A 24,299-nucleotide genomic window follows, 5' to 3' on the forward strand; every position below is an offset into this window, starting at 1 on the left:
GCTAGTTATTGTGCTCTGATAGGTCTCCAGGTGATCACTATGGTATTGAACAACTCCTTCTCTAATTGTGTTCCTGGCATCCCTCTGAGATTGGGTGTGGTGATAGTCTATGAATCTATTTAATTCTTTTTACAGAGTGGTAATTGAAGCAAAGCCATCTAGCCAAAGATCTGGTTCACAATGAAATTTCTTTTTATGCATTTGTAGAAATGCTGATAGGTGCTTAAATCCCATTTGTCATCAGCCTTAGATGGCAAAATACCCGAGTCTTCATCAAGCTGTCTGTGATGGTGTGGGATATTGGCTTTGGAGTGCCTGGGTCTTCCGCTGTTGGCCTTGCTGGCAGTGCTTAAACTGCTTTTAAAATAATGTTTTATTTATTAACTGTACAGGTACTGATTTCACCCTTAGTAGTCTTAGTCCTTCTAACATGTGAGTTAATTTAGGCACAATTTCTTTTGACTTGTAAAATGTTTATTTTGTCATGACTAAGGCACTGAACTTGCGCGGGCTGAACCCCTCCCAGAGCTGGATGCTCCCTGCATCTTTTGCATTCTCACTGAGACAGGCTGCATTTCAAGCCTTGGTGGGATTAGCTTTTATTCTTTGCCCTTTACAAGCAAATTAAATTTGACCATGTCATTTTCCTCTGTATTTGCTTGAGCTTTATCTTCGGTGACAAATGATGACAGGAATATTTTGTCAGCAAGTTTCTTCATCATGGACCATCTGGCCACTGAAACAGTAGTCACCACACTCCACGAATCATTACTAACTTATGCAGGATTGCACACATCTGTAACCTCACAAACTGATTTACAGTTGCTGCACTGTAGACGAAGTTAAATTCTGTTTCACAAACTCCTCCTCCAGCTTATACCCCTGGTAAAGGAATTCCAAGGAAAGATTTTGATATCTAATTTTTTAACTTTATTAGACTTTATTTCAAATCCAAATTGAGATTTTTTCAACATGGAAGCACCATAAGGACATCAGTGCACAGAATACAAATCAGCTTTTTCTGTGTTAAAGGGGAGCTCTAAAACATAGATAATCAGCTTCAGTCAGATGCTTCTGGTTTGTATTTGATCATTTTAGTAAATACATCAAAATATTTTCACAACTATACTAAAACATTAAGAGAAAACTGGGTGTTTTTTCACAAGAGTTGAGCTGTGCGAAAAACCTCATTGTTTTCAGAATGATAGCATTTACTGGGTTTCCATCAGTATTATTCCAGGTGAAAACACTGTTGCAAGAATAAAGGCACTTAACTTTAGCAGAATTTCTGAAGAATGTCTCACAAGCCAAGAACACATTTTGTATCTAGTCCTAACTCCCTTTCTGCTCATTCAAAAAAAACCCCAACCCAACCCTTTTGGTTCTGGACAAATCGGTAAGGGGAATTCATATGGGGATTCACATGGGGATGCTCGAAGGCAAACAGTCAGCAGACATTTAATTCTATTTAGCATCTGATTGATAGTAGGTCCAATATTTGAAATTTCGGGATATGTCCAGAATCTGGGCCAGACAAGATCTACCACCATTAAAACAGAAGCTGTATGGAAAAAAATCCATTTTACTATGTGCAAGAATAGTTAGTGTTTTGGGAGGCCAGCTCTTCTTGTTTTGGCTAGAGGTTTTTAGTTTTTTGCCTTTAGCTGTCTTTTCCATTGCACTAGTTCCATTACTTTTCCTCACAAACACTTCACAGCATATGAAAAGATAATCCCTTGTTACAGCCTGTATAGTCTGTTAGAGAGTAATACTGATGTTCCTAAGTTAATCTCAGAGATGCTCAGATCTCTCTGTAACCAACTGAATAGGTTTTTTTTTTGCTAAGAAAGTGATCGAGAACCGAAATGTTGGCCAAGGAAGTGATTATAATTAGGAAGCATGTAACAGAGCCATTGCTGAAACTACTGAGAACAGCCCCCTGCCTTAATATTCCTGTTTGTGGCTTTCTCTGGATTTTACTTTGAATCTTTAACCATTTGAGTGAGAACATGACATGGTAAACTCTATGTTGAGGACATTTTGTGAAGAGAATAGAGCGTGTGTGTTATTAGGCTGTGACCTCAGTTTTGATCAATTAAGGCACCCCAGCTCTCCCATCTGAGGATGTTGGCAGACACGCTGCTCCTACTTCCAGTAGATCTTGCCAGCTTCCCCCACCTGTACGGCCCCGCTGGCGACAAGCTGCAGAGCAGCTGGGAAGGCCCGGTGCTCGGCCTCCTTCACCCTTTCGGACAGGGTCTCCACTGTGTCACCAACCTTAACTGGAACTGCCTCTTGGAAAATGATTGCTCCAGCGTCAACTTCCTCCTGTAAAAGCAATAGCCAGAAAGTCTGGACGGTTGAAAGAGGATAGAGAAGGGGGCCCAGCTGTATGACAATGAATGCAATCCAGCTGCCTCGGGGATCTGTTTATCATTACGCTAATACAGGAAACATGAATTTGGGCTAGTGTGAGGACTGCAGAAAAGGTGCTGGCACTCACACTGGCCTGTGAGGAACTAACAGAAGTATAGGGTTCAGAGAAAAAGGGGAGGTAGGCAGAACACCAGTGAGTAGCATTTCTGCTACAGAAAACAACAGAAGCCATGTTAACTGGGGACATGACAGGCTAAATAGGACAAAATGATGACATTTCAATTCAGAAGAGTGAATTAGCCAAGCCTTGGCACAGAGCTGGACTAGAAGACCCAGCAGATCTTTCTTTTGCATGTTAATAAGGCAGATCCCTGCTGTTTAGTTATTGTTTCTCAGTACGTTGCCACACAGAGAAGAAACCCAAAGTCATATCATGGAGAAAGGAATGCAATTTTTCCTTCTATCTGGAAAAATAGTTTTGTCTTTTGCCAAGAGAAAGCAAAAATCATGAGAACAGATTTCAGGAGCAGTGGAAAAGGGGAAGACAATCTGAAGAATGCAGCAGAGGAGGGGAGACTAGTCAACCCTGAGAACTGAACAAAATGGTAAAAATGCTCCCTGAACTGATAAGAATGTGCATCTTGCAAGCTGAGAGATCTCTGGCTTTTGTTTTCTTAGTTTTTGACTAACATAAATTGTTAAGTTTTTATCTGTTCCCACAAACATTGGATTACTTGTTAACAAATCTAAGCTTCTTGTGTAATTTCCAGTGTTGTTTGTTGGGTTTTTTTCTTTTTCCTTTTTTCTTTTTCTTGAAAGCAACACATAAGGAAGGTTGTATAATAAAATCTAAGAAGTTGATGCTGTGTAGTAATAAAGATTTTGGGTTAGCCAAGGCCTTATATGAACTAGTACCCCCACTCCAACTGGTGGAAGGCAGCAGTGGGATGCTTAGGGAAGAAGTTAACTTAGGTAAAGTTTAAACTCCTGTATAGACTATTCATTTCAAGTTCCTTCTCCAGGGACAGCAAACTAAAGCACTATATTGTCTAATAATGTTATAAATGAACAAAGGAGAAAAGGTAATCAAACGTGATGGTATATGGGTGTTCCAAGCAAGCTCTGAGATGAAAAATCTTAAGACTAATGAATTATATAGAGTTAAAGGAAGGGAGAAGGAAGTACTTACAGCTACAAAGTGTACAGTACAGCCTGTGACTCGGACTCCAGCTTGTAACACCAATTTGTGGGCATTTGCTCCCTTAAAAGAAGGCAGTAGAGATGGGTGGATGTTCAATATTTTTCCTGGAAAATTATAAGTGAGGTCATTGTCTTTTAGCATTCAGCCTTACCAGAGTGTTCAAAGTACCATAATCAACAGAGGAACAAAATACATTTGTGAAAAAGAGTTTTCACGACTTTTGCATACATTTGTTTTTTGATGATACTGACAGATAACCAGCCCAAAGCATTTCAGAATGTCTCACTATTTCAGAAAAATCAAAGACAGCAATCAGTTACAATTAATTGCATGGCTAAAGCATATTTCTCCAGCGACTAATAATGATTAATTTTTTGGATGTAGCTGTCCTTTCCCTCGGCATCTTGTTCTTCTCTTCTTTGATCACAAGTACATTCCTCCTTCTCACAAACCCATCACCCTGAAGAAACTCAGTGCAGTTTCAAACGACATAACAGACCCCCCTGTGACAAAGCAAAAATTCTTTAGCCTGGACTTTTCCTCCACACCTGTTTTGGCTTAATAAAAGACAACAGCTGCTCATACAGGAGCCCTTCTCTCTGTCCTTCTGAAAAGCACCTGTCTACCACTACTACTTTCCATGTGGAAAGTTGGCTGGAGGATCCTGAAATTGATAATGCTCTGATGCTCAACCAGGTGCGACCGTGGTTATAACCCTGGGAAGCCTGTACCTTACATTTCCCTTAAAAGAGACAGCATATGCCTGAGTTCCCACCTAGCTGTAAAGCAGGGGAGAGTGGCTGCCCGTGATCTCAGGGTCTCACCACTACAGCAATGCGACAGTTAAACCATGAGAAAACTTACTTTCTTCTGGCAGACTTCCCCTGTCTGCTCCTAATATGTCTGTGACAAATCCTCCTGCCCATTCTGGACCACACTGAAGTCAAAAGGTGCTTGACAGCCCTAGATCTTCTCTTAGATTCAGTCCAAACCCTTACAGGATAAAAAAAAGTGGCCATCGATACTATTTATACCACAGTATGCTACACCCACACCGTCTCTGCATGCCTCCTGTTTAGGAAGACTGTATGTCATAAGGATTCATTGAATGCCAGCTAAATGCCAAGCAGCGAGACTGAGCTGACATATGCTGGCGGAGGCCGCGGTGTACCAAAATAGAGGCTTATGATTTTGTAATGTGAAATGAAGGCCATTTCTGGCAGCACCATTCGAAACCTGCACTCTCACTGCAATAACTCATGCAGATACTGACCTGTGCAACTTAAAGAGGCAAATGTATTGACTGATCTTCAACAGTATCCCAAATGTGGTTTGTATCTCAAAAATACCCCTTTTTAAGCATCAGCATCTCCCTGCCTGCTGCTTGAGCAAAAGGTATTCGGGACAGTGAGCTGAAAACAACACTCTGCACATCTGTATGAGTTTCCCCAGTTTCTCGTTACAGCACTGTCGGAAACTGCTCTAAAGGAATGTGGCTTTCCGTTTGCTTGTTTTAGTTTTGTTTTTTAATCTGTCCTTTATGTTAACATTAAAAATTAACATTTCAGGGCTGTTAAACAAAGAAAGAGTTTCACAACTAACTTCATGTTCTATGCCCTTGTGAGTGCAAGAAAAAGAAAAAGTAACAGTAACAGCTTTTAAGACAGAAGCAACAAGAATTGATTACTCCTGGATAATTCAGGGTAGTTAGTGCCTAGGCATGGCTGGGTCAGAGTTTTACAGCAGGCTCCTGTTAGCTGGCACAGACCGCTGAGCTGAACTGAATGTTTGAGCTCACATCTAAGACCTAATTGAAGCATACTCTTGGTCAGAGCTCAGGTAGGTACCTGTTCTGAAGCTCAATTCAGTGCTGGACATCGAAAAAATCAGTTAGCCATCCTGTACCGAAGAAAGTCTTTTCCTTTGCTCTCAGGCCAGGTATACATGTAATGCAAATCCTGCACTGTGCAGGGCGATCATCAGCGCTGGAAGTGCTCTGTCCCTAAATCAAAGGGAACTAAACTCATCCTTTATTTGTGCAAGATCTCTGCACTAGAGAAAGTTCTCTTCCATCCTCTACACAGATACTCTGCTCAAAACACATCTCCTGTAGTGAGGGATTCCTCTCTCCTAACTGCAGCTGTCTACAGCACAGACATTTACATCTTCATCTTCCGGACTCCATAACGGAGAGAAACAAGAACAATTCCTCTGACTTTTACTTTAGCTGACAGCTTTAGCATAAAATGAATTGCCTCCTAGGAATGCCTGTTTTGCTCCACTGATTCTAAAGAGAGGTTTCAAAAGTAGTTCAGGTGTAAAAGGTCTGTGTCATAGACACACCCAGGGTAACACAAAAGTCACCATGTGAACAATAAAGGCTGCCTGGAGAGCTGCAAAGTATAGGCTGACCAGCCTGTAACTGGTATGAGCAACAACTAGTTTTAAGTAACCATGACTGAACCCAAAGCAGAGCAAACAGTGAGAATAGCAGCTGCCTCTGTGTGATTCAGGACTCTTTAAAAGAAACAGAAAGAGATAATAATAATAAGAATGCAACTACTGGGGGGGGGAGAGCAGCCACTGAAGTAGGCTCTAACAAAGACCTGGAAAAATTGTAAGATGACCAGAATGGAGACACTGTGAACGCTTTGGACAAACAAGAGCTGAATCTGCCTGTGAAACATGCCACCCTTGGATTCAGACAGCTCCTAGGATGTCTGACCAGAAGATTGAAGGTCTTGTTAACAGGAACTGCATACTGCTTCTCAGTTTTGCAGTTTTATATGCAGCCAAAGCAACTCATCTGTTAGGGAAAGGAACTCTCAGTGGCTGAATGCTCACCTCTCCCCAACCAAGACCTACTGCTTAGGCAACAATTTGCCCTGCACCTCATGTTTGCAGAGGTCTAAAGTCTTCACAGCCTTATTTTAAAATATTTTCTAATAAATCAAAGACTACAAGATCCGCATTTGCCCCTGACTTCCTTAAACCTCTGTGGAAATGATAAAGGGAAGGGAAAAAATACTGCCTTTCTCTTTCTCATCCTTTTCCTTACAAGATGGGAAGAGCCTAGTTTCCTGCAAACCCAGAACTAATATGGTCCCTTTTCTATATTTTTCCCATTTTCTTTTTCTGAGGATAAGCTATAAAGTTACTGTTTTTTAAATGCATACACTACTATGCTGTGCTTACCTTCCCATTTTTTGACAAAAGGACCTGACAGGATTCGCATAAATCCAGCCAGACAGATCAGTTCAACTGAGAATTCTTCAAGGACTTTGTCAACAGCACTGTCAAATTCAGTGCGACTTTCATACAATTTATGGTCAATAACCTGTGATAATCCAAAAGACAAAGAAATATGGACATGGTGTTAATTTAATCTCAAAGCCCTAAGTGCACAATGAAATGGTACCCTGGAGTAATGAACAAAAACCAAGTAAATCTCCATGTGTGGCTCAAGTTGGGTGCATATCCACAGCAAGAAGAACAGTTCATAAATACATGCAGCTGACAAACAAACATGTAGTCTTTATTCCTATCCATACAGAGCAATCATCAGAATAAACAAGAGGGTTTTTTTATTAGGCTCACAGCTGTAGGCCCCAGCATTTCGACACAATTTAACAACCTACAAATGTAGGTCATTAAGACAACCTAAAGCCTTACAATGATTTCACTCAATTTAAGGCCTCTGATAGTTTTAAGCAGTTGAACTTTGCTGAAAATTGTATCACAAAACCTTGAAAGAAAGGCTAATCACAAACCCATAAAACAGTTCCTACTGCATAAGGTCAATATACTTGAAGTATTTTCCATTCAGGATACATGCCCTAATTTAAGCAGGAGGAAGGCAGTGCTACATAACTTAAAACATCCACAGTCTTTTAAATAAAGTGTTAATCCCTACCAGATTTACCATGGTAGTTTTGAAAAACCAGAACTGGTTAGCTGAAAAGGTGGCAGAGGGCACTAGAAACAGAGCCCAGCTCAGCACTGGGCTGAACTCTCCCAGGAACTACCAGGTAACAACTGGCACGGCATGTACTCCTCAGTGCCTCTGTTTCACCGCTCACTCTCCCTCTTAACCACTGAGACCAACAGCTCTCCCAGACTATATTTTTTTCCTCATTGTATGTTTGTTCTTCCCCTGCATACCATGGACATATTTCACTTGTGATCTTTGTGTACTCCCAAATAAGAGACAGCAGCTTTAACACTCAGATCCTGCTACTATTAAAGTTAATAACAAAGCTTGCCTTGGGACCAAATCTTCCCTGTATCTGCAGTTACCAGTGAAAAGTGACTGTAAAATGCTCCTAAGCGAGAACAGTAGCATTTCACATCTGTAATACAAATGACTGCACAAAGGGCAAAGTAATGCAGCACTGGATCCAGCGACACTAGGGAAAACACAGTTTGCTTTGAATGAATCCTGGAGAGCCGGAAGCAATGTCCATGGAGTCACTGGAAGGTCCCACTGAGTTTGACCTCTCTATTTCATTAAAATGAACTACCATGTCTGTTTAGCATGTAATTTTAAAATTAAATTCAGATAAAATAGCTCATTACTTCAGTAACTTTTTAAACTGTAACCGTGAAAGTTTTGCACTGGTTTAATATAAAGACTGTTCCCGAAACTGTCAGGATTGCTGGCTGGCAGCATCTCTGAGAAGGAGAAAAGGAAGTATTTTGCTTCCCATGTTAGGTAGTTTGCCCAAGGGCACAAGTTCATGACAGACCAAAGAAGAAAAGCTAAGGCTTCCTATCAAACCATCTCTGACCCTAGTAAAACTCATTATCTCACAGTAGCTTCCTGCTATAGTCAGAGCTAATGATGGCTGATTTTAAAAAGATGAGAAATACTTACCCTTGTAGGAATACCAGCTCTTTCAGCTTTCCTTAACCCCTCCACACCAGCTTTGTTAGAAACAACAAGAACTATTTGTGCGAAACTGGTGGGCTTCTTTGTGCTATTTATGAGGGCTTCCAAGTTTGTGCCTATGAGTGAAAAAATAATTTATGAATCTCAAGTCATTCCTGGAGAATAAATACAGTCAACAGCTAGAAGAGGGTTTAACTAAGCAGCAATGTGGGTGAGACCCAATCCAAAAATCACTGATGTTAAAAATAATCCTTTTTTAATTGATCTTACTGGGAGCTGAATTTGACAGCTGGAGGCTACAGGGCTTTTACTAGCAATTAAATTTGTAAACTGTAATTTATGGTATTGGAATGATGGTCTCCTTCTTAGCAAGTGAGAATACTGGAAACCCTAGGAGTGCCTATATGGCAAGAAGAAATTCTGATCTATTTGTGAAATAACGCTGCTGTCCCTATAGTGCAATGCAGTGGTTGCTTGCATCTGGAGACATGCAGAAATTTGTAGATAAAATGAACACAGATGCAATTCATAGCCAGTTTGCAGCAGAGGTTAAAGATCATCCTGTTTGTGATTGAAATTAATCCAAGGGCAAAAACTATTCTGCCTGTTACTGAAAGCCTGTTAGAACCGTATCAGAGCCTCCATGGAGAATTGCAAGGACTTAAAGAGATTTTATATCTGAGCTGAAGTTCCTTTTTCAATTGTCTGTTTTACACCGTGGTAAAGAATATAACTCTCACCTGTTCCAGAGATAAGGACAGCAACCTTCACTTTGTTTGTTTGGATTTTGCCTTGGATATGGCTGTGCACAGACAGGGACCTATTTGCTTGCAAGGCTCGAAGCAGATTATGGACTTTAACATGGGCAGAGCCTGAACACGTACAAGAAAAAAAAACACAACAAAACAACACATAAATAAAGGGAGAAACAGAGAGAGGAGAAAAGTACCCATGAAAAGAGATTAACGGCACTGCTTTACTTCTTATTATTTATTTATAGTTCTGGTGACATCTGACATTGCTAAGCACATGTTCTATGGACTAAGACTGAAGTTGTGAGGACTGTAATTTTAATACCCTGTGCAAAAAAGCCATGGAGGTGTCAATTAAGAGATTTTCAGCTAACCTCCATGGAGACTCACCAGCTAAGAAATTTAGCTCTGCATTTTTTTTTAAGGAAAATAAAAATTTAATAACCTTTTTGTAGGGAGACAACTTTCCCGATCAGCCAGGCTGCCTCGTGTCTCTGTATGTCCTTGAGGACCTGCTGAGCCAGCTCCTTCTGAACTACCAAGACAGCACCGATCCCACAATTAAATGTCCGAGTCATTTCCTCCTCAGAGAGGTTCCCTTCTTTATGGAGCCAGCAAAAGATTTCAGGAATCTTCCAGGTAAGAGCATCTGAAGAGAATTGAAAATACAAATGAGGAGTGGAAGTCACTACCAGTGGACAAATACTGTAATTATTAGAGTATTAAGAAGCAAGATCTGGATAGAAAGCATGGACAAAGTCCCACAGCAGCATTAGCTTGACTGAAACCAGCTTCCATGCATGGAAACAGGATGTTTTTTCCTTCCTTACTGAAAAAGACTTAGGAACAGAAAGAAGTATCACTCTGGGAGGAAATTAATCATATTGCTCCACTGCAATCCATTAATCAGTAGTTCAAAATGGGTTCTGAGGCAGCCTTTGGAAAATCTGCTTCTTGAAGGTGACAACTCTGCTTCTAGAGAAACTATCATACTGGAACGATAGCCTTAAAAACTGTCACAAAAGTCTCACACTGCCCCCAGTTCCAACAAGGTAAGGATGATTTACAGCAGCACGAGAAATGCTTCTGGACATGCCACTGTAAAGGAACTCCAAAGACAGTAAGTTTCTTTCTTGTCATGTTATCTTTAAAATGGTATTATCCCCATTTATATATACTAGTGTCCACTGTTGACAAGTGGAAGAGTGATTTACATGCAGTTCTGGAGTGCAAACTCCAGATTATATATACTCCAGAAATATTAGTTCCCTTATTTTATTCTACAACCCCATGAACACTGCATAACCTATAGTAAGTCATTCACCTTTCCATACTACACTTCCTCCATGAGTGAAACACTCTTTCTAGCATACCTGATGAGATTGTGGTGAGGATTAATTAAGGTATGTTGAATAGCATGAGGTGTACTTGAGCTAGTAACCATATTTGAATACTAATTGAAGACTTCATGAGTATCATTTAATTAGCAATAATTTTGTAGGTTATTGCAAATGGTGACACCTCACTTTGGATTGCTTTTAAAGTTGTTTTATTTTTGCAAGTATGGATAGAGTTTCCTAAAAAATGCAATACAAAACACCAGCAGGGGAAGTGAATTCAATGGGTGGCAGTCTTAAGACTACAAAGTGTTTTGGCACAAGGAAAAATTCAGCAACAATGAAGAAAAAACCAAACATTTCTAGACAGGCAAGTCTAGCTCTTACAGTGCAAGTCAGTTGACATGGCCCCACGTACACAGGTTTCCACATCAATCCATATTAACATGAGGATGCTTCCATAGCTTTTCTTTTTATCTCACCTAAAATGACACCAAAGGACTCTGGGAGAACTCTGGGGATGTTTTCCAGCAAGCCCCCTCCAGTGATGTGGGCATAGGCTTTCACATGGCCTGAGCGAAGGACAGGCAACAGAGTCTTACTGTAGATTTTAGTTGGGGTTAACAAGAGATCTCCTGTAGACGAAAAGAGGATGAAAGAAGACCAGTTACAGCACAGAAAGAAATGTTAATCAATATAAAATTGAGGAAATCTCAAAATATTAATTTGCTGGATACTAGTGAGCATTGTACTACAGAGAAAACCACAATGTTCTACATTTTTTTGGCATATAATTAGTTATTTATCCCCCTCCCTTAATTTCTTTCCTGCTTAAGTGATTCACAAGAAAAAAGAAGATGAGAATGGAATAATTTTTTTAGCACCTTAGAAAAGTTACAAAAGCAAAGGTACAGACAAAACAATTGTGTGACATTTGCCTGTTCAGAAGTTCAAGTTATAATGCAAAAAACTGCATTATAAGTGGTACCTAATGTCTGATCACCGGAGACACCAACTGGAGAAGAGAAATCGAACGATGACTTTTCCACAATCTTCCTTACAAGGCTGTACCCATTGCTGTGAACCCCAGAAGAAGCTACTCCAATAACCACATCTCCATCAGCAATTCTCTCCAGCTGGGGCAGCATCTGCCCTCGCTCCACTGCACCAACAGCAAAGCCAGCCAGGTCATACTCTCCAGGTGGATACATGCCTGGCATTTCAGCAGTTTCTCCTCCTATGGGAACCAAAAACAGAGAAAGTGGGTGTTGGAAAACCAATGGCACCAGTAGGCATGCAATTTTTCAAAGTTTTAAACTCATAAGGCATTAACAGACTAGGTTTTTTAATTAGATAAACAAACATTAAAAATAATGAAAAACATGCTTGTCACAGGCCCTTCAATTGAACAAGCAATAGCAAATTGGGAAAGAACATTTCCTCCCTCACTCTGACAACCAGTACAAAATTGCTGTGCATTCCCATTTTAAAATCAAAGCATATATTTAGTGCTTCCTATTTCCAAATTTCTGCCAGGTTTAATATTCTCCATGAAAAACCTCCAAGACACAAGAGATACAAGAAACCCATACAAGGACATCAAAGGAACAACATAGCTATTAGTTTCACTTGCCTTCATAAAGATTTTGTATATAGTGCTATCCCTCCTGCCACTCCTGCCCACAACCTGGCCCTCATTATCACGCCTACTCTGAATATCTAAGGTTTATAGACTGTTTTGGGAAAGCACCTCTAAAAGAGGACCTCTCCTCCCCATCTGTGCAGATGAACTGTTGTCTAGGCTATTATCTTATATCCTGATTATTAGAACATCCTCTTGCTTTGTCCTGAAAACCAGGTCTTATTCTGGCCGACCTCATTCAGAGTGCAGTCTGAAAAGGTGATTTTCCCAGCTTGCACAGAAATGCACAGCACAGCTCAGACAGCATTCTCTCTCTCTCCACATACCAACACTGGCTCCCCTTCTGCCCTTTGGTGATAAGCTGATGGTCTTCACTGTTGAAGACCTGTGTCCTGCCTGTCAAGGCTCATTCAGTCTAGAGAGGGGAACTTGCTCTGTTTGGTACATGAAATGAGCATTTACTGCTCGTTCCAAAGTTTTCCAAACAGGCATCTTCACACTATCCCCTCGTGCTGGGAAGAAACTCTCCCCAGCTATCCTCACAGCCATCTCATTATTCTCCCTCAAACCCCTCTGCTGGTCACGATGTCTACAAGAAAACAACTTGACAATGATTAAGTTGCCATTATATCATGACCTCTGCCCAACATGCTGACCAGTACCATCTTATTTTTCTTTTGCACTCACCAGGTTTCATTCAATACAGAATTCTTCTGTTTTCAGGAAGTGTCCCTGAAGGGGCTCCAAATTTACCTAAGCAATGGTGGCAGCTGCTCTTGTTCTCAGTACTTAACACTACTCAATACTTGATTATCTGCAAGCTTTTCCAGGTTTCTACATTACAGTGCTACAACCAACTTTAAAATCAAAGATAATTTGCTTAGATACATCTGTTTAAATCTGTATTTAGTAATGTTTGTGCAAAACCAAGCATGTAGATTAGATAAGCCCTTCAGTACCTCACTATCAAGTGGTGTGATGAGCTTAAGGTGGTTGAGCTGAATATTCAGCTACTGCAGAAATGCAAGGTAGGAATTTAGGAACATGCTTCAAACAAGGCTTTTATGAGATGATACTATACAAAGACAGATCTACACGCTATGTGCCTGCACAGTGAAATGAATGAAGTTGGAGCCCAAACTGAAATTTATTTAAATGATCCAGGCTATGGAAAAGCATTTCCTCCTTAGGTTCAGAGTTACTGCATCATCTCTGTCCCTTCTTTTCTGAGAGTGCTAGAAATCTGGAGAACAAATCATGGTTCTTTTATTTATGAGTCCAGACTTATTTTTATGTTAACACAAAAAGATATTTGCTAACCCATTTACAATTTTGAGAAATTATATTCTGGTAATTACTTTACAACATCCAAAGCCCTTTGTAGTTTTAAAGTCTTCCAATCGGAAATAAAATCTTGAAATTTCAGTAAGTAGTTTCATAGCAAGATTTCACATAACACGTACTTATGCTGAAGTATGAATGGTTTGATTATATTTGATGAACTAAAAGAACACCTTAAGACAAATATAAAGCTAACAGTTCATGCAGAAAAAATTAAACCAGAACATAAACAGCCTCTTGTTCAAAGCTTGTAAACTACCTCAAAATGACACACACTCACTTAGAAAAGACTTTTGTTATTAACTTTCTTAAAGAATTGGAAAAATGACAGAATTACTGTATTACCAATTATAAGGTAAGAGACTTGAAATGTCATTTTTAGTCTCAAATTAAAGGTCTTTTTTGAAAAATCATGGTAATTCTCCATGCCTGTTTTTATAAAAAAAAGAAGGAAAACCAAAAACTATGTAAGGAAACTGAACTTTCTGGGTTTCATTACTTTAAAATTTAACCCTGTGTTGTACTCTTTTTATAAACTAAAGACTTATACAAAAAAACGCATTTTTCACTGACCTAGAAATATTTTTATTGAGTTGAACAGTGTTAAAGCTGTATTTTTTAAGATTCAAGAAGTGAAATATTGTATCATTTTCATGGATAACTAGATTACTGTACACCAGAATACATACATAATTTGTTAGTAAAGTGTATTATGTACTTGTATGATAGGGCTGAAAAGGACAATGTTTAAATTTGAGTCTTAATGTCTTGGAATATGCTCATCTCGGTGAAATAAATCTTCAGCTAGTCTTCAGTAGACAAATAATTTTTCTATTAGTTTTGTAACTAACGAAACCTGGTTTCTTTTATGTTTCTGTCCTGTGGTTAACTCTGTGTCTTAAGTAGTGAGCTCCAGCCGACGCTTTTGTTGCATTCATAAGGACATTCTCAGGCTTTCTAGTTTTTTTGTAGCTTGTGGGAACACAATAGCTGTGAGATCCCTACCTTTCCTGTCAAGTTTGGTTAAAATCAGCCAAGAGGTTCGAAGGATATTATGTACACACACAGGGACATGTGCATGCACAGTAACACATACAAATCTTGTTTCTAGGGGAAAATTTAAGGATTTCCTTTAGGATAAAGGATAAACAAACCTATTTGGCACATTTCAAAATTTACTTGAAAAATACAAAGAATTACAATACATGACTTGTTAGTTTTCTAGGTAGCTGTTATATTTACAAAGTTAAATTAAAAGATACGAATAAGAAATTTTATATGCAACTTCCTGAGCTAATGGCAACATTTGTAGAGTACTGTCTTCTTCCAGTGGGTAGATATTATGTTCTCTGAAAGCAAAGATGTGTGACGCTTTGGGTTTTTTTCACTTCTTTTAAGATTCATCAATAGAGTAGGAAAACCAACACATTAAAACCAATTATAGATATTGCATGAGATTTTTCATATCCTTCAAAGAAGAGCGTTCATACCCAAAAGAGCACATCCTGCTTTTTTGCAAGCTTCAGCTATTCCTGCAATGACACCCTCAGCCACTTCAACATCAAGTTTGCCACAGGCAAAATAGTCAAGGAAGAAGAGGGGCTCCGCTCCTTGAGCCAAGATGTCATTGACACACATGGCAACCAGGTCCTGACCTATGGTGTCATGTTTCTTACACGCTTGTGCAATCTGCAAAACACAGCCAGAGAACCCGTTGGTTAGCTTTGAGAAACTGAAACACAAGCGGAGAGTCTGCAATGGAAGAGGATCGAAATCACGCAGTTCCTCTAGATGCTTTTTGAGGAGCAGCTTCATTTACTACCATCTCTGTGAGCCTCTCCTAACATTTTATTTTAGGAATTGTTACTTTCTTAATTGGCAAGTACAAAAGGCACTTTATGGAAGAGGACTGAACTGGAAAGGGTTTCATTGCAGCTTGCGTAAACACAATAGGAACCGTATAATTAAATGTTTTTCCTCATGAGTAATCTTTTTGAGGGTGGAGATTCTACCTTAATGAAATGGAGTCCCTGATTATGTACTTAATATTAAAAATGAGTTATTTTAAGCATCATTTCAAGTATGGCTATTTACATGCCAGAAGCTAAATGTGTATTTAATTCTTTTGCCTGAAGGAGGGCAATTTCATTTTTCCTTCCCTTTTTAGGAAGACAAATAGTTATTTTTAAAAGACAACTGATATTTTCTGTTAAAAAATTTTCCTTTCTGTGCTATTTTCCTTCCTTTACATGGATCTTCACATTACCTTGAGTTTTGTGCCAACACCATCAGTTCCAGATACCAAGACAGGATCTTCATAACCAGCTGCTTTCAAATCAAAGAGGCCAGCAAATCCTCCAAGTTCTGCATTGCAGCCTGTGAGCCAGAAAACAGGAGAAAATAGTAAGTTTTTACTTTCAGGTGTTTCTCCAGGATCTCCAACACAAATTCTCTACAATGTTTGTCAACATGAGTTTGCTTTGTCACCAGGAAACTTTTCTCTGATGTTTAGAGCCTCTTAACAGAGGAATGGGAGCTCCTAATCGTCTTGCATTTGCTTTCTTTTTCTTCTTAATTACCTGAGGCTAAAAATCCAAAACTTTGTGACTGAACATTCAATAATTACTGTGACTGATATATTTCACCCTTGCACTTAGTATTTTTCTGAAAAACAGAAAAGGAATTATGGTAACAGATTGAGGCCCACTGCTTCCTGGGAAAGGATGATAACTAGGCATTTTCCAAATGAAATTTCTTATCTCTTGTTAATACTGCTACTTATAGTATATTAAGACTCCTTGTTCCTAAGACTGGTTGTGATAGGTAAGTATGGTAACCTTAAAACTAAATTTGGTTAAATCCTAAGAGTGAAACAAACACAAGTAGAAAATACTACGAATGCTAAGAAATTACTAGTTGTACTAGTGTGTGTGTATGTATCTACATTTTTATCTCTATGTATATCTGACATTATTTGAAGGTTCTCAGTTAATTTGAAGTAAAAGGGTTATTTCATAAATGAATGATACCTTAAATCTATCAAAAGAATTACAAGGACTTGCTAAAGCAAGATGTGCCTGAGATCACAACAAAAGAAGGGTGAAGTGATTCTGTTTTAACCAAGCAAAAGATATGTCTTCCCTATCTATCTCAAGCAATAGATAGTATCTCTGAGGAATTCTGCATCTTATAGACTTTTCTAAACATTCATCTAAAAAATTGTATAATTCACTGTGCCAGAAATAATAATCCATGCAATCAAAAATAGCAGTAAATGGTAGGATTTTTGCTTGCATTTATCCTTTTAGAGTGCTGAACTGTATTCTCTAATGTTCACGACATTCAGGAGATACAGTTTAGAGTAATTTTGGGAAGAAAATCTGTAAATCTAAGGAAGTATGTTTTGAAGAAATCACAGGCATTTGCTTACTGCAGATATTTATTGTGTAATCTAGAAACACGCAGAACACATAAATTTGAGCTTTTGTATCAAGATCAAATGATAAGCCTCATTGCCATGAACTGACTGAAACAGGAATAGAAGGTACACATCTTACCTGACCTTGATGTGGCTGCAGCCAGGGGTTTAATTTTCTGAACCAAAGTATTCCCTGCTGCAATGTCTACCCCGCTATTTTTGTAAGTCAGGCCTCTGAAAGAATGTTAATAAAAGTTACGGCAATTGATTACTAAATGCACAAAGATATATTTTAAAATAATAGTTACTTCTTTACATCATTGCATCACTAAGGGGATTAACCATTCAGAATCCTATTCTGCTGTCAAGTACTACTATTTTCCCCACTTGTACAGTAACTTTGCTCATATAAAATGATTTCTAAATATTGCAATACTCATTTCAGGCAGGTTCAATGGCTCAGAGGTTAATCTTTTTGCTGTTTGGAACCTCACCTCACACATATACCTGAAGATAGGGAGTATTATCCCAAAGAAACAAAACTTCATGGATTTGCGCCACAGAGAGTCTGCCATAAGCAGTATTCAAATAGTTCCAGATATCTTGAATACAGCATCAGAGCATCAGTATCATACGCTATCCAGTCAAATACCAAGATAAAAAACAACCAAACAAAAAAACCCAACAAGGTAAAATAGGTAGAATAATGGATCTGATTTTGCAAGGTTTGAATCCCTGGTCCAGATACTGAGGTGTCAGTAGTATAGTTCCTATGCTCAAAACAAAACGTATACAGAAATGCACTGCTAAGTCAACACCTCAGCACCATGCAGGATCAAGCTCAAGTTACCTTTTCAAAATGTAAGTATCACATAAATCAGTAGTCCTCTATGACACTTCGAGAGTTTTACAACTGTAGCTTAAAGGTTGTCTCTCCTTATCACCTGGAATGATACCACCACAAAACCAGCCACACCTCTTTTTTACTTAGATGGACTTTCTATTAAAGTATATATTTTAAAGTTTATTTAAAAATATCTAAGTTCCTAAGGTCCATTTTAGCAATCTAGAAAGAAATGTCCATAAACTCCGGGTGTTTTTTTATATACAGCCACACCATAAAGAAAACACACTTAGTACAAACTGGTATATGTAACTTGTCTGTCCCTACGACTCACTGGGGACATTAAGTACCATCCCATATCTACAAAAGGACGTTTTCATTTTGGAGACAGTGAGTTAATGACTTTTAATTACTAGTTGCACCAAATGTATCTCAGTCCAGTTAAGCAATTTTATTTCTACACTGTCAGTGGCATGAACCAGGCTACCTGGTGCATCCCTATTTTAGGTTCCTACCTATTTTAGCTCTCTTATTGATGTAATTCAGTATTAAGTTTAAATTCTAAGCGTGAAACATGCTGTGGATTAACAAGGACAAATACAACAAAGCAACTGGCCAAAGACCAGTGCTACCAAGAAAATACAAAGGTATCTGCACTCACATTATATCACTGCTCAAAAATTTGCAAGAGGAAAATAACTATAAGAAGCAGCTGTTCAGCCTGTGAATAAGACTCAAGGAAATACTAGCCTGCAATAACAAGAGACCAAAGTCAGGCCCTTTTAGTCTGAACATGTTAAATATTCAACATATTTTCACCTTATTTTTAAAAGCATGGTATCTGCTTTGATTCTTTAAATGAATCCTTAGTTCTTTAAATTTTCTAAAATATTGTTTATTAAATAATTATCATGGATATTTTCACAAGGTGAAATGCATAGGGCTTAATCCTGCAAAGCTGCCAAGAGGAGGTGCATCCCCAACTTTACAGAGCCAACCATCACTGTTCCTTAACTGTGTGCAACACATAGTCCAAAGTGAAACATGCCTCACTACCTGTTCTTCCAATCTTAGGATGTCTGAGCAAAAGCTGGTGCAGACTCAAGGACAGTGACACAGGCGCTGACTGTAAACAGTTCCCAGGAGTCTCCTTCATAAGCTAGGGATCCTCCCAGCATACAGGCACTCCAGTCAAGAAACTTGCTGGCTATGGCCTATGAACTCAGTGTTTTAGAGAACTGCTCATTGAAGTACCTTCTTCTCTTGCCTCACACACTGACCTGATTTTTTTCTACTACAGTACAAATACCAATTACATGTTTTCACATAAATTTCTCAAAAGATGCATAGTACTTGAGAAAGAAGACTAAATATGAACGCCCTTGTTCATTTAGTAAGTTTATTGATCATAGTTTTACAATATACTAATCAGTATACACTGTCAGCAAAAATGGAACTCTTATTAATATTCTTCATAGACTACAAAATAACCTATTACCAAAAGTTATGTTTTGAGCTAATTGGAGCATAGGCAGGCAGATATGCTTCATATTAGGTAAAAATGAGTCTAAAAACCTGCAAGAAGCTCTCAATAACATTAGAGGGACAGTAGGACACAGTGCTTTAAAAAAAAAAACCCACACCCATATCACCTCAAGACTGTTAAACTGAATACCATGAAAATAAAAGGAATAATAATAAAAAGGAGCGATAAATCCTACCCACGTTGTTAGCCAGCTATTCCATTAAAATGCATATCCCAACAGGGTAGGTGTTTCAAGATAATTTTAACCATTTCTAAAAACTTTAAAATGAATCAATAAAATAGCTCAAACTTTGTATATACATCTCATTATATCACTATTAGGCTTACGGACAATACAAATCTAAAGCAAAAGCTATGTTTTAAAGCCCAAGAACCAGAAGTTCACCTTCACTAAACAGATATAGCAGACAGTAACACACAAGTTATTCCTATATGCTTGTCACTGTAGTTTAACTCAGACTCGGGAGAATAAGAATATGGATGAGAGAGCCATCAAAAAGCCTGTTCCTTCCTTGGCTGGTCTTGCTTAGATTGCTTACAATGATGGTAGTTAAAACTTGTCTAGAGTTACACCTAATATCAACGTCAGTTTATTAATGTAAACTAGTGATGTATTTAAGTCCCTTTTACAGCAGTTATTTCCATTTCAAGTATTTAAAATATCTACCTGGATTGTCTCAGGAAAGCTATAGCCCGATAACCAATGTCCTTTCTATAAATGGCACCCTTGAAGTGTATGGCTGCTACTCCCTTGTTGGCTTCTTGCAGTGCTGTCATTAGATCCTCTTTAATAGCAGTTACTGTAAGGACTCTTCCTCCACTAGTCACCACTTTGCCATCCTTCAGGGCTGTGCCTGCATGGAAAACCTCCAATCCTAGTTGCTTAGCCTTAGGAAGTCCTGTGATTGTTGTTTAAGAAAATAAATGCAGAAAAAGCAATTGATTAGAACATTCCCTATTAAATTACAAATGAATAGATATTGAGCACTTATTGACTGTGTCTAGAAACCACAATCGAGCTCAGTGTGATCATGCTGGGAAATAGGAATACATTTGTAAAAACTACATTTTGAGGAGAGACAAGTCTGCTACTTGTATGCTCAGAGACACAGAAAGAGGTATTTAGCTGAAACATTTGCATACAACATCCAATTCCAGCTGGATTTTTATACTTCACTGACATAGAGACCACAAAACATACCAGCATCAACATCACGTAAGAATCAGTGATCAGCTCAGAACTACTTTACTGTAACACATATTAAAGAAAAGCTACAGAACTTAATATAGCCTGGAGAACTGAAAATGCAATGGGTGCATTACCAATAAACTTTGATGTGTGAAAATTCGGTCGTCTATTGCTGACCCATAACCATAAGATCTACAGTTTCTACGAATCCGAGTTACACTGATTCACCTTCATCTGGCAAAAGAGAGAACGGAGAGAGGCCAGGAGAGGAAGCAGACTTCTGCAGTTTCTCCTGCTATATTTACCTGTTATTTCCAAACCCTTGGGATATGTTCCTGGATACCCTTCGCTAGCCATGACCACTGTCACAGCTGCACTGTCTTCAAACCAAACTGGCATGGAACTAGACAACTTTTTATTGATAACCGCTTGCATAACTTCATACAAATCACTTTTCAACAGTGGAAGAATTACCTGCAAAAATACACATTAGCAAATTAAAGAAAACAATGTACATAGTTACATTTTCTTCACTGAGCTTTTAAAAATACTAATGCAACTGTAAAAATAACATTAAATAAGTATGTTCATACACTGTATTTTCACACATATATACATACTGTGCCTAATCTATGTACCTTTAAAAATACTCTTCCTTGAAGATAATTTCTATGGGTAAAACAACTGCTACATGTGGAGGGGAAAAGGTAGAGGCCAAAGAACCCTATTTGTTCTGAAGAATAAAAATGAAGGGTTTTGTTCCAGTTGTCAACAGGGAGTCAGGAAAAGAAGCGTTCACTTCTTTAATAACATAAAGAAAAATCCAAATCTATTCCAGAAAAGACAGGAAAGTGCTGAGTTTCACTCAAGCTTACCCTTGTAAATCCCATATTTGAGTATAACCTGCTGAAATCTTCTCTGGAATGGAACAATTTCATAACAGACCTTCTGTCTTGAATAACCAAACCAAACATTTTAAATCTCAGTACAATTAGCTAATTATTCATCTGAATGTTAGTTAATGTTAGTTAAGGATAATGGTAGATGGTAACTGACTTTTCTTCTCCCATAATGCCAAACTGTATCTACCTACAAAATAACTCACCTGACATTCTGGGTCACCAAATCTGCAGTTAAACTCAAGAACTTTAGGTCCATCTTTGGTAAGCATTAATCCAGCATAAAGCACACCTACAATAAAAAATTATGTAAAAGGCTATCTAAGCAACTGCATAGGTCATTTGTTTTGCATCTATTCATAATAGTGTTAAAAAGGATGCCACCTGTGCTCATTTAAAGGTAGGATGTTAACACTTGAGGAATAGTTGTGGTTACAATTTGCAGCTTATTTTCAAATATTTTCTTTTCTGTTCTTCCTTACTTGATGATTATTCACCATGAGTGAAATGACATCCATTGATTTCAGTGGACTCTAAATCAAGCCACTATACCAAACCCAGTTTCCAAATAAATCAAAGTTATCTTCCTTAACTTACAGTGTGAAGTAGGCCTACAAAGAGGACAAAGTAAAAAAAAAAAGTCTTTCTCCTTATGATTAAAACCCCCAAACTTTTGTACATACCAAAATAGGGGACACCTTCTTTCCTCATGCCATCAACAGTTTTCTGAAGAATAGTATCTCTTATTTTCTCCAGTAAATCTTTAGAAATCTAATAAAACAGGATTAGAAAACAGTGTTTGTAAAAAGGGAGTGCATGATTTTTCCCACTGTGATGGCTAGTGTTTTTAAGAGCCAAGCAGAACACTTGAATGGTCTCTTGCTCACTCTAAAATGTTTCATGCAAAGGAAAGCTAATATTTTTTTCTCTCTCCACAGACAACATACCACAGCATTAAGACAACTATTTGCCTTTCTTCAGACACTCTTCCATTCTTAGATCTACATGTGCAAGCAATCCCACTGGCTTCACTGGAACAAACCATTTGCACTGACATACTGAAATTTAGATAAGGCCTCCCAAAGACAAATCACAGTTGGAAAGTATAGTGATGGATGATCAAATTTTATTCAATAAACAAAATTAATAGCAGTATAGAGGAACAAACCCCTTATTTTTTTGAAATAAAAAAAGAAAAATCACTGGCTATGACATAGGTAAAGAGAAAGCAAAGTAAGTCCTTTTGCAAACAGAAGTTCCTTGCCAAACAGAAACCAAACTACCTTAAGCTACAGCAAAAATTCCTCAGTAGCTTAGTTCAGCACAAGATAAAAATGTGGTTTTAAGCACTTGGTTCTAATGATCAGTATTTCATAACACTTAAAAAAACAAATCATAATACAAGGTTGCAGAAATAACAACACTTCCACCTTCATAATTAAAAGCAATTCAGTAGAAATATCCTCCTCTTTAGAGAAAAAAATTTATCAAGTTATGGACTTTACTTGACTATGTTTGTTCTAGGCAACTCCTTCCATCCAGAAGAGTCCACTCTCTCCTGTTCATCATGGTGGAACTAAAAATTCACACATGCTTTCAATACTAGAGCTGTAGTACAGCTGTAGTGAAACGTCTCCTTATCAATACATTTTTACCTGAGGTGCTGGGGAATAAGCTCCCATCCCTCCAGTGTTAGGCCCTTCATCTCCATCCATTAATCGCTTGTGGTCCTGGGCTGGAGGCATGGGAGCAATTGTGACACCATCAGTGAAACATAAGCACTAGAGGAGAATAAAACAAGGAGAATAATTAAAATTCCAGTGTGTGATTAAAATTAAAGTGCAAAAAGTGCAAATATATTTGATGTTCAGTGTTGCAAAAGGATATTTAAGAGTATAAATTCTGTCTCCGTGATAAAACAAACTACAGTATTCTAAACATTTCCCTTTTCCCTCAGGAAGCAATATCTCATTTTGTATGACCTTCCTACAGAAATTACCTTTAATACAACATATGAAAAATTATACCATCAGTAGCTGTACTGAAAAGAAATACTCAAAAGGTTAGAAAAAAATTTAAATACTCCATGACGGAAGCTACTTCTTCCCTCCCCCTTCCTCCCCCTTGACCTGGAAGGAAGGCATTACATTCCTTTCAAGATTTCCTTTTCCTTGTTGATAAAACTATTTACTTTGGAATTATTTATAAATTACTTATACAGCAGATGTTTTTATCCTCAACATCTTCATAATAACAAGCCTGCTGGCATCCCCTGCAACTGGATGACAATGTTCACTGTCTGGACTACTGCTAGCAGTACTCAAAAACATTTTATAATGCTAATTAAAAAACAAGCAAGGATTCCCCTACAAAACCCAAAAATGCCAAAATATTAATATGTTAAAAACTATGGTCATTTGTGGAAGGTGAATTATTTTGTCAGGCAAGGTAAGCAGTATGTTTTCTTCATTGTTGTCGGTCATCATAGAAAAAAACCTGTAAACTGCATGTTTATATTATTGTGTTATATTACAGTAAGTCTGCTAGTATTCTAAGGATTAATTAAGAGCATTACATATTTTCCACCAGAGAATGAAGATCTGGATAACCCCTTAGTTCCTAAAAAGGTCAAGCTAACCAGGAAGGAATAAGGATGACCAATATCTGCACATATAATTTCTAAATATCGGGCAGGAAACCAGACTATGCAAAGATTGGCAACAGTTGGAGATGATCGCTTACTTTATAAATACCACCACCTCCAAGATGAATGTTCACAATATCCAGCATAAGTCAATTTCAGCTCCAGGACTCGGGAACCTGAGCTGGTACTTGGCTGTTCTACTTTGTGTGATGCAGGTGTCAA

At 38.2% G+C, this 24,299-nt stretch overlaps 1 protein-coding gene across 1 annotated transcript in view; it reads right to left on the reverse strand.

Moving 5' to 3' along the window:
• Positions 1-907: 907 nt before the first annotated feature.
• The window catches only part of LOC115343827 (trifunctional purine biosynthetic protein adenosine-3), a 34,911-nt gene continuing 11,519 nt past the window's right edge, over positions 908-24,299 (reverse strand). Inside the window, exons 7-22 of the mRNA XM_030020347.1 lie at positions 23,089-23,214; positions 22,117-22,204; positions 21,640-21,725; positions 20,840-21,008; positions 20,013-20,244; positions 17,095-17,189; positions 15,804-15,913; positions 15,028-15,226; positions 11,543-11,791; positions 11,037-11,189; positions 9,663-9,866; positions 9,206-9,337; positions 8,451-8,581; positions 6,773-6,914; positions 3,566-3,681; positions 908-2,328 (exon numbers count right to left, since the gene is read on the reverse strand). Of these exons, the coding sequence (XP_029876207.1) occupies positions 2,146-2,328; positions 3,566-3,681; positions 6,773-6,914; positions 8,451-8,581; positions 9,206-9,337; positions 9,663-9,866; positions 11,037-11,189; positions 11,543-11,791; positions 15,028-15,226; positions 15,804-15,913; positions 17,095-17,189; positions 20,013-20,244; positions 20,840-21,008; positions 21,640-21,725; positions 22,117-22,204; positions 23,089-23,214 (2,415 nt within the window). The 3' untranslated portion in view covers positions 908-2,145. The remainder of the gene's footprint in view (positions 2,329-3,565; positions 3,682-6,772; positions 6,915-8,450; positions 8,582-9,205; positions 9,338-9,662; positions 9,867-11,036; positions 11,190-11,542; positions 11,792-15,027; positions 15,227-15,803; positions 15,914-17,094; positions 17,190-20,012; positions 20,245-20,839; positions 21,009-21,639; positions 21,726-22,116; positions 22,205-23,088; positions 23,215-24,299) is intronic.

This window comes from Aquila chrysaetos, chromosome 7, assembly GCF_900496995.4.
Source record: "Aquila chrysaetos chrysaetos chromosome 7, bAquChr1.4, whole genome shotgun sequence".
NCBI classification, from domain to species: Eukaryota; Metazoa; Chordata; class Aves; order Accipitriformes; family Accipitridae; genus Aquila; species Aquila chrysaetos.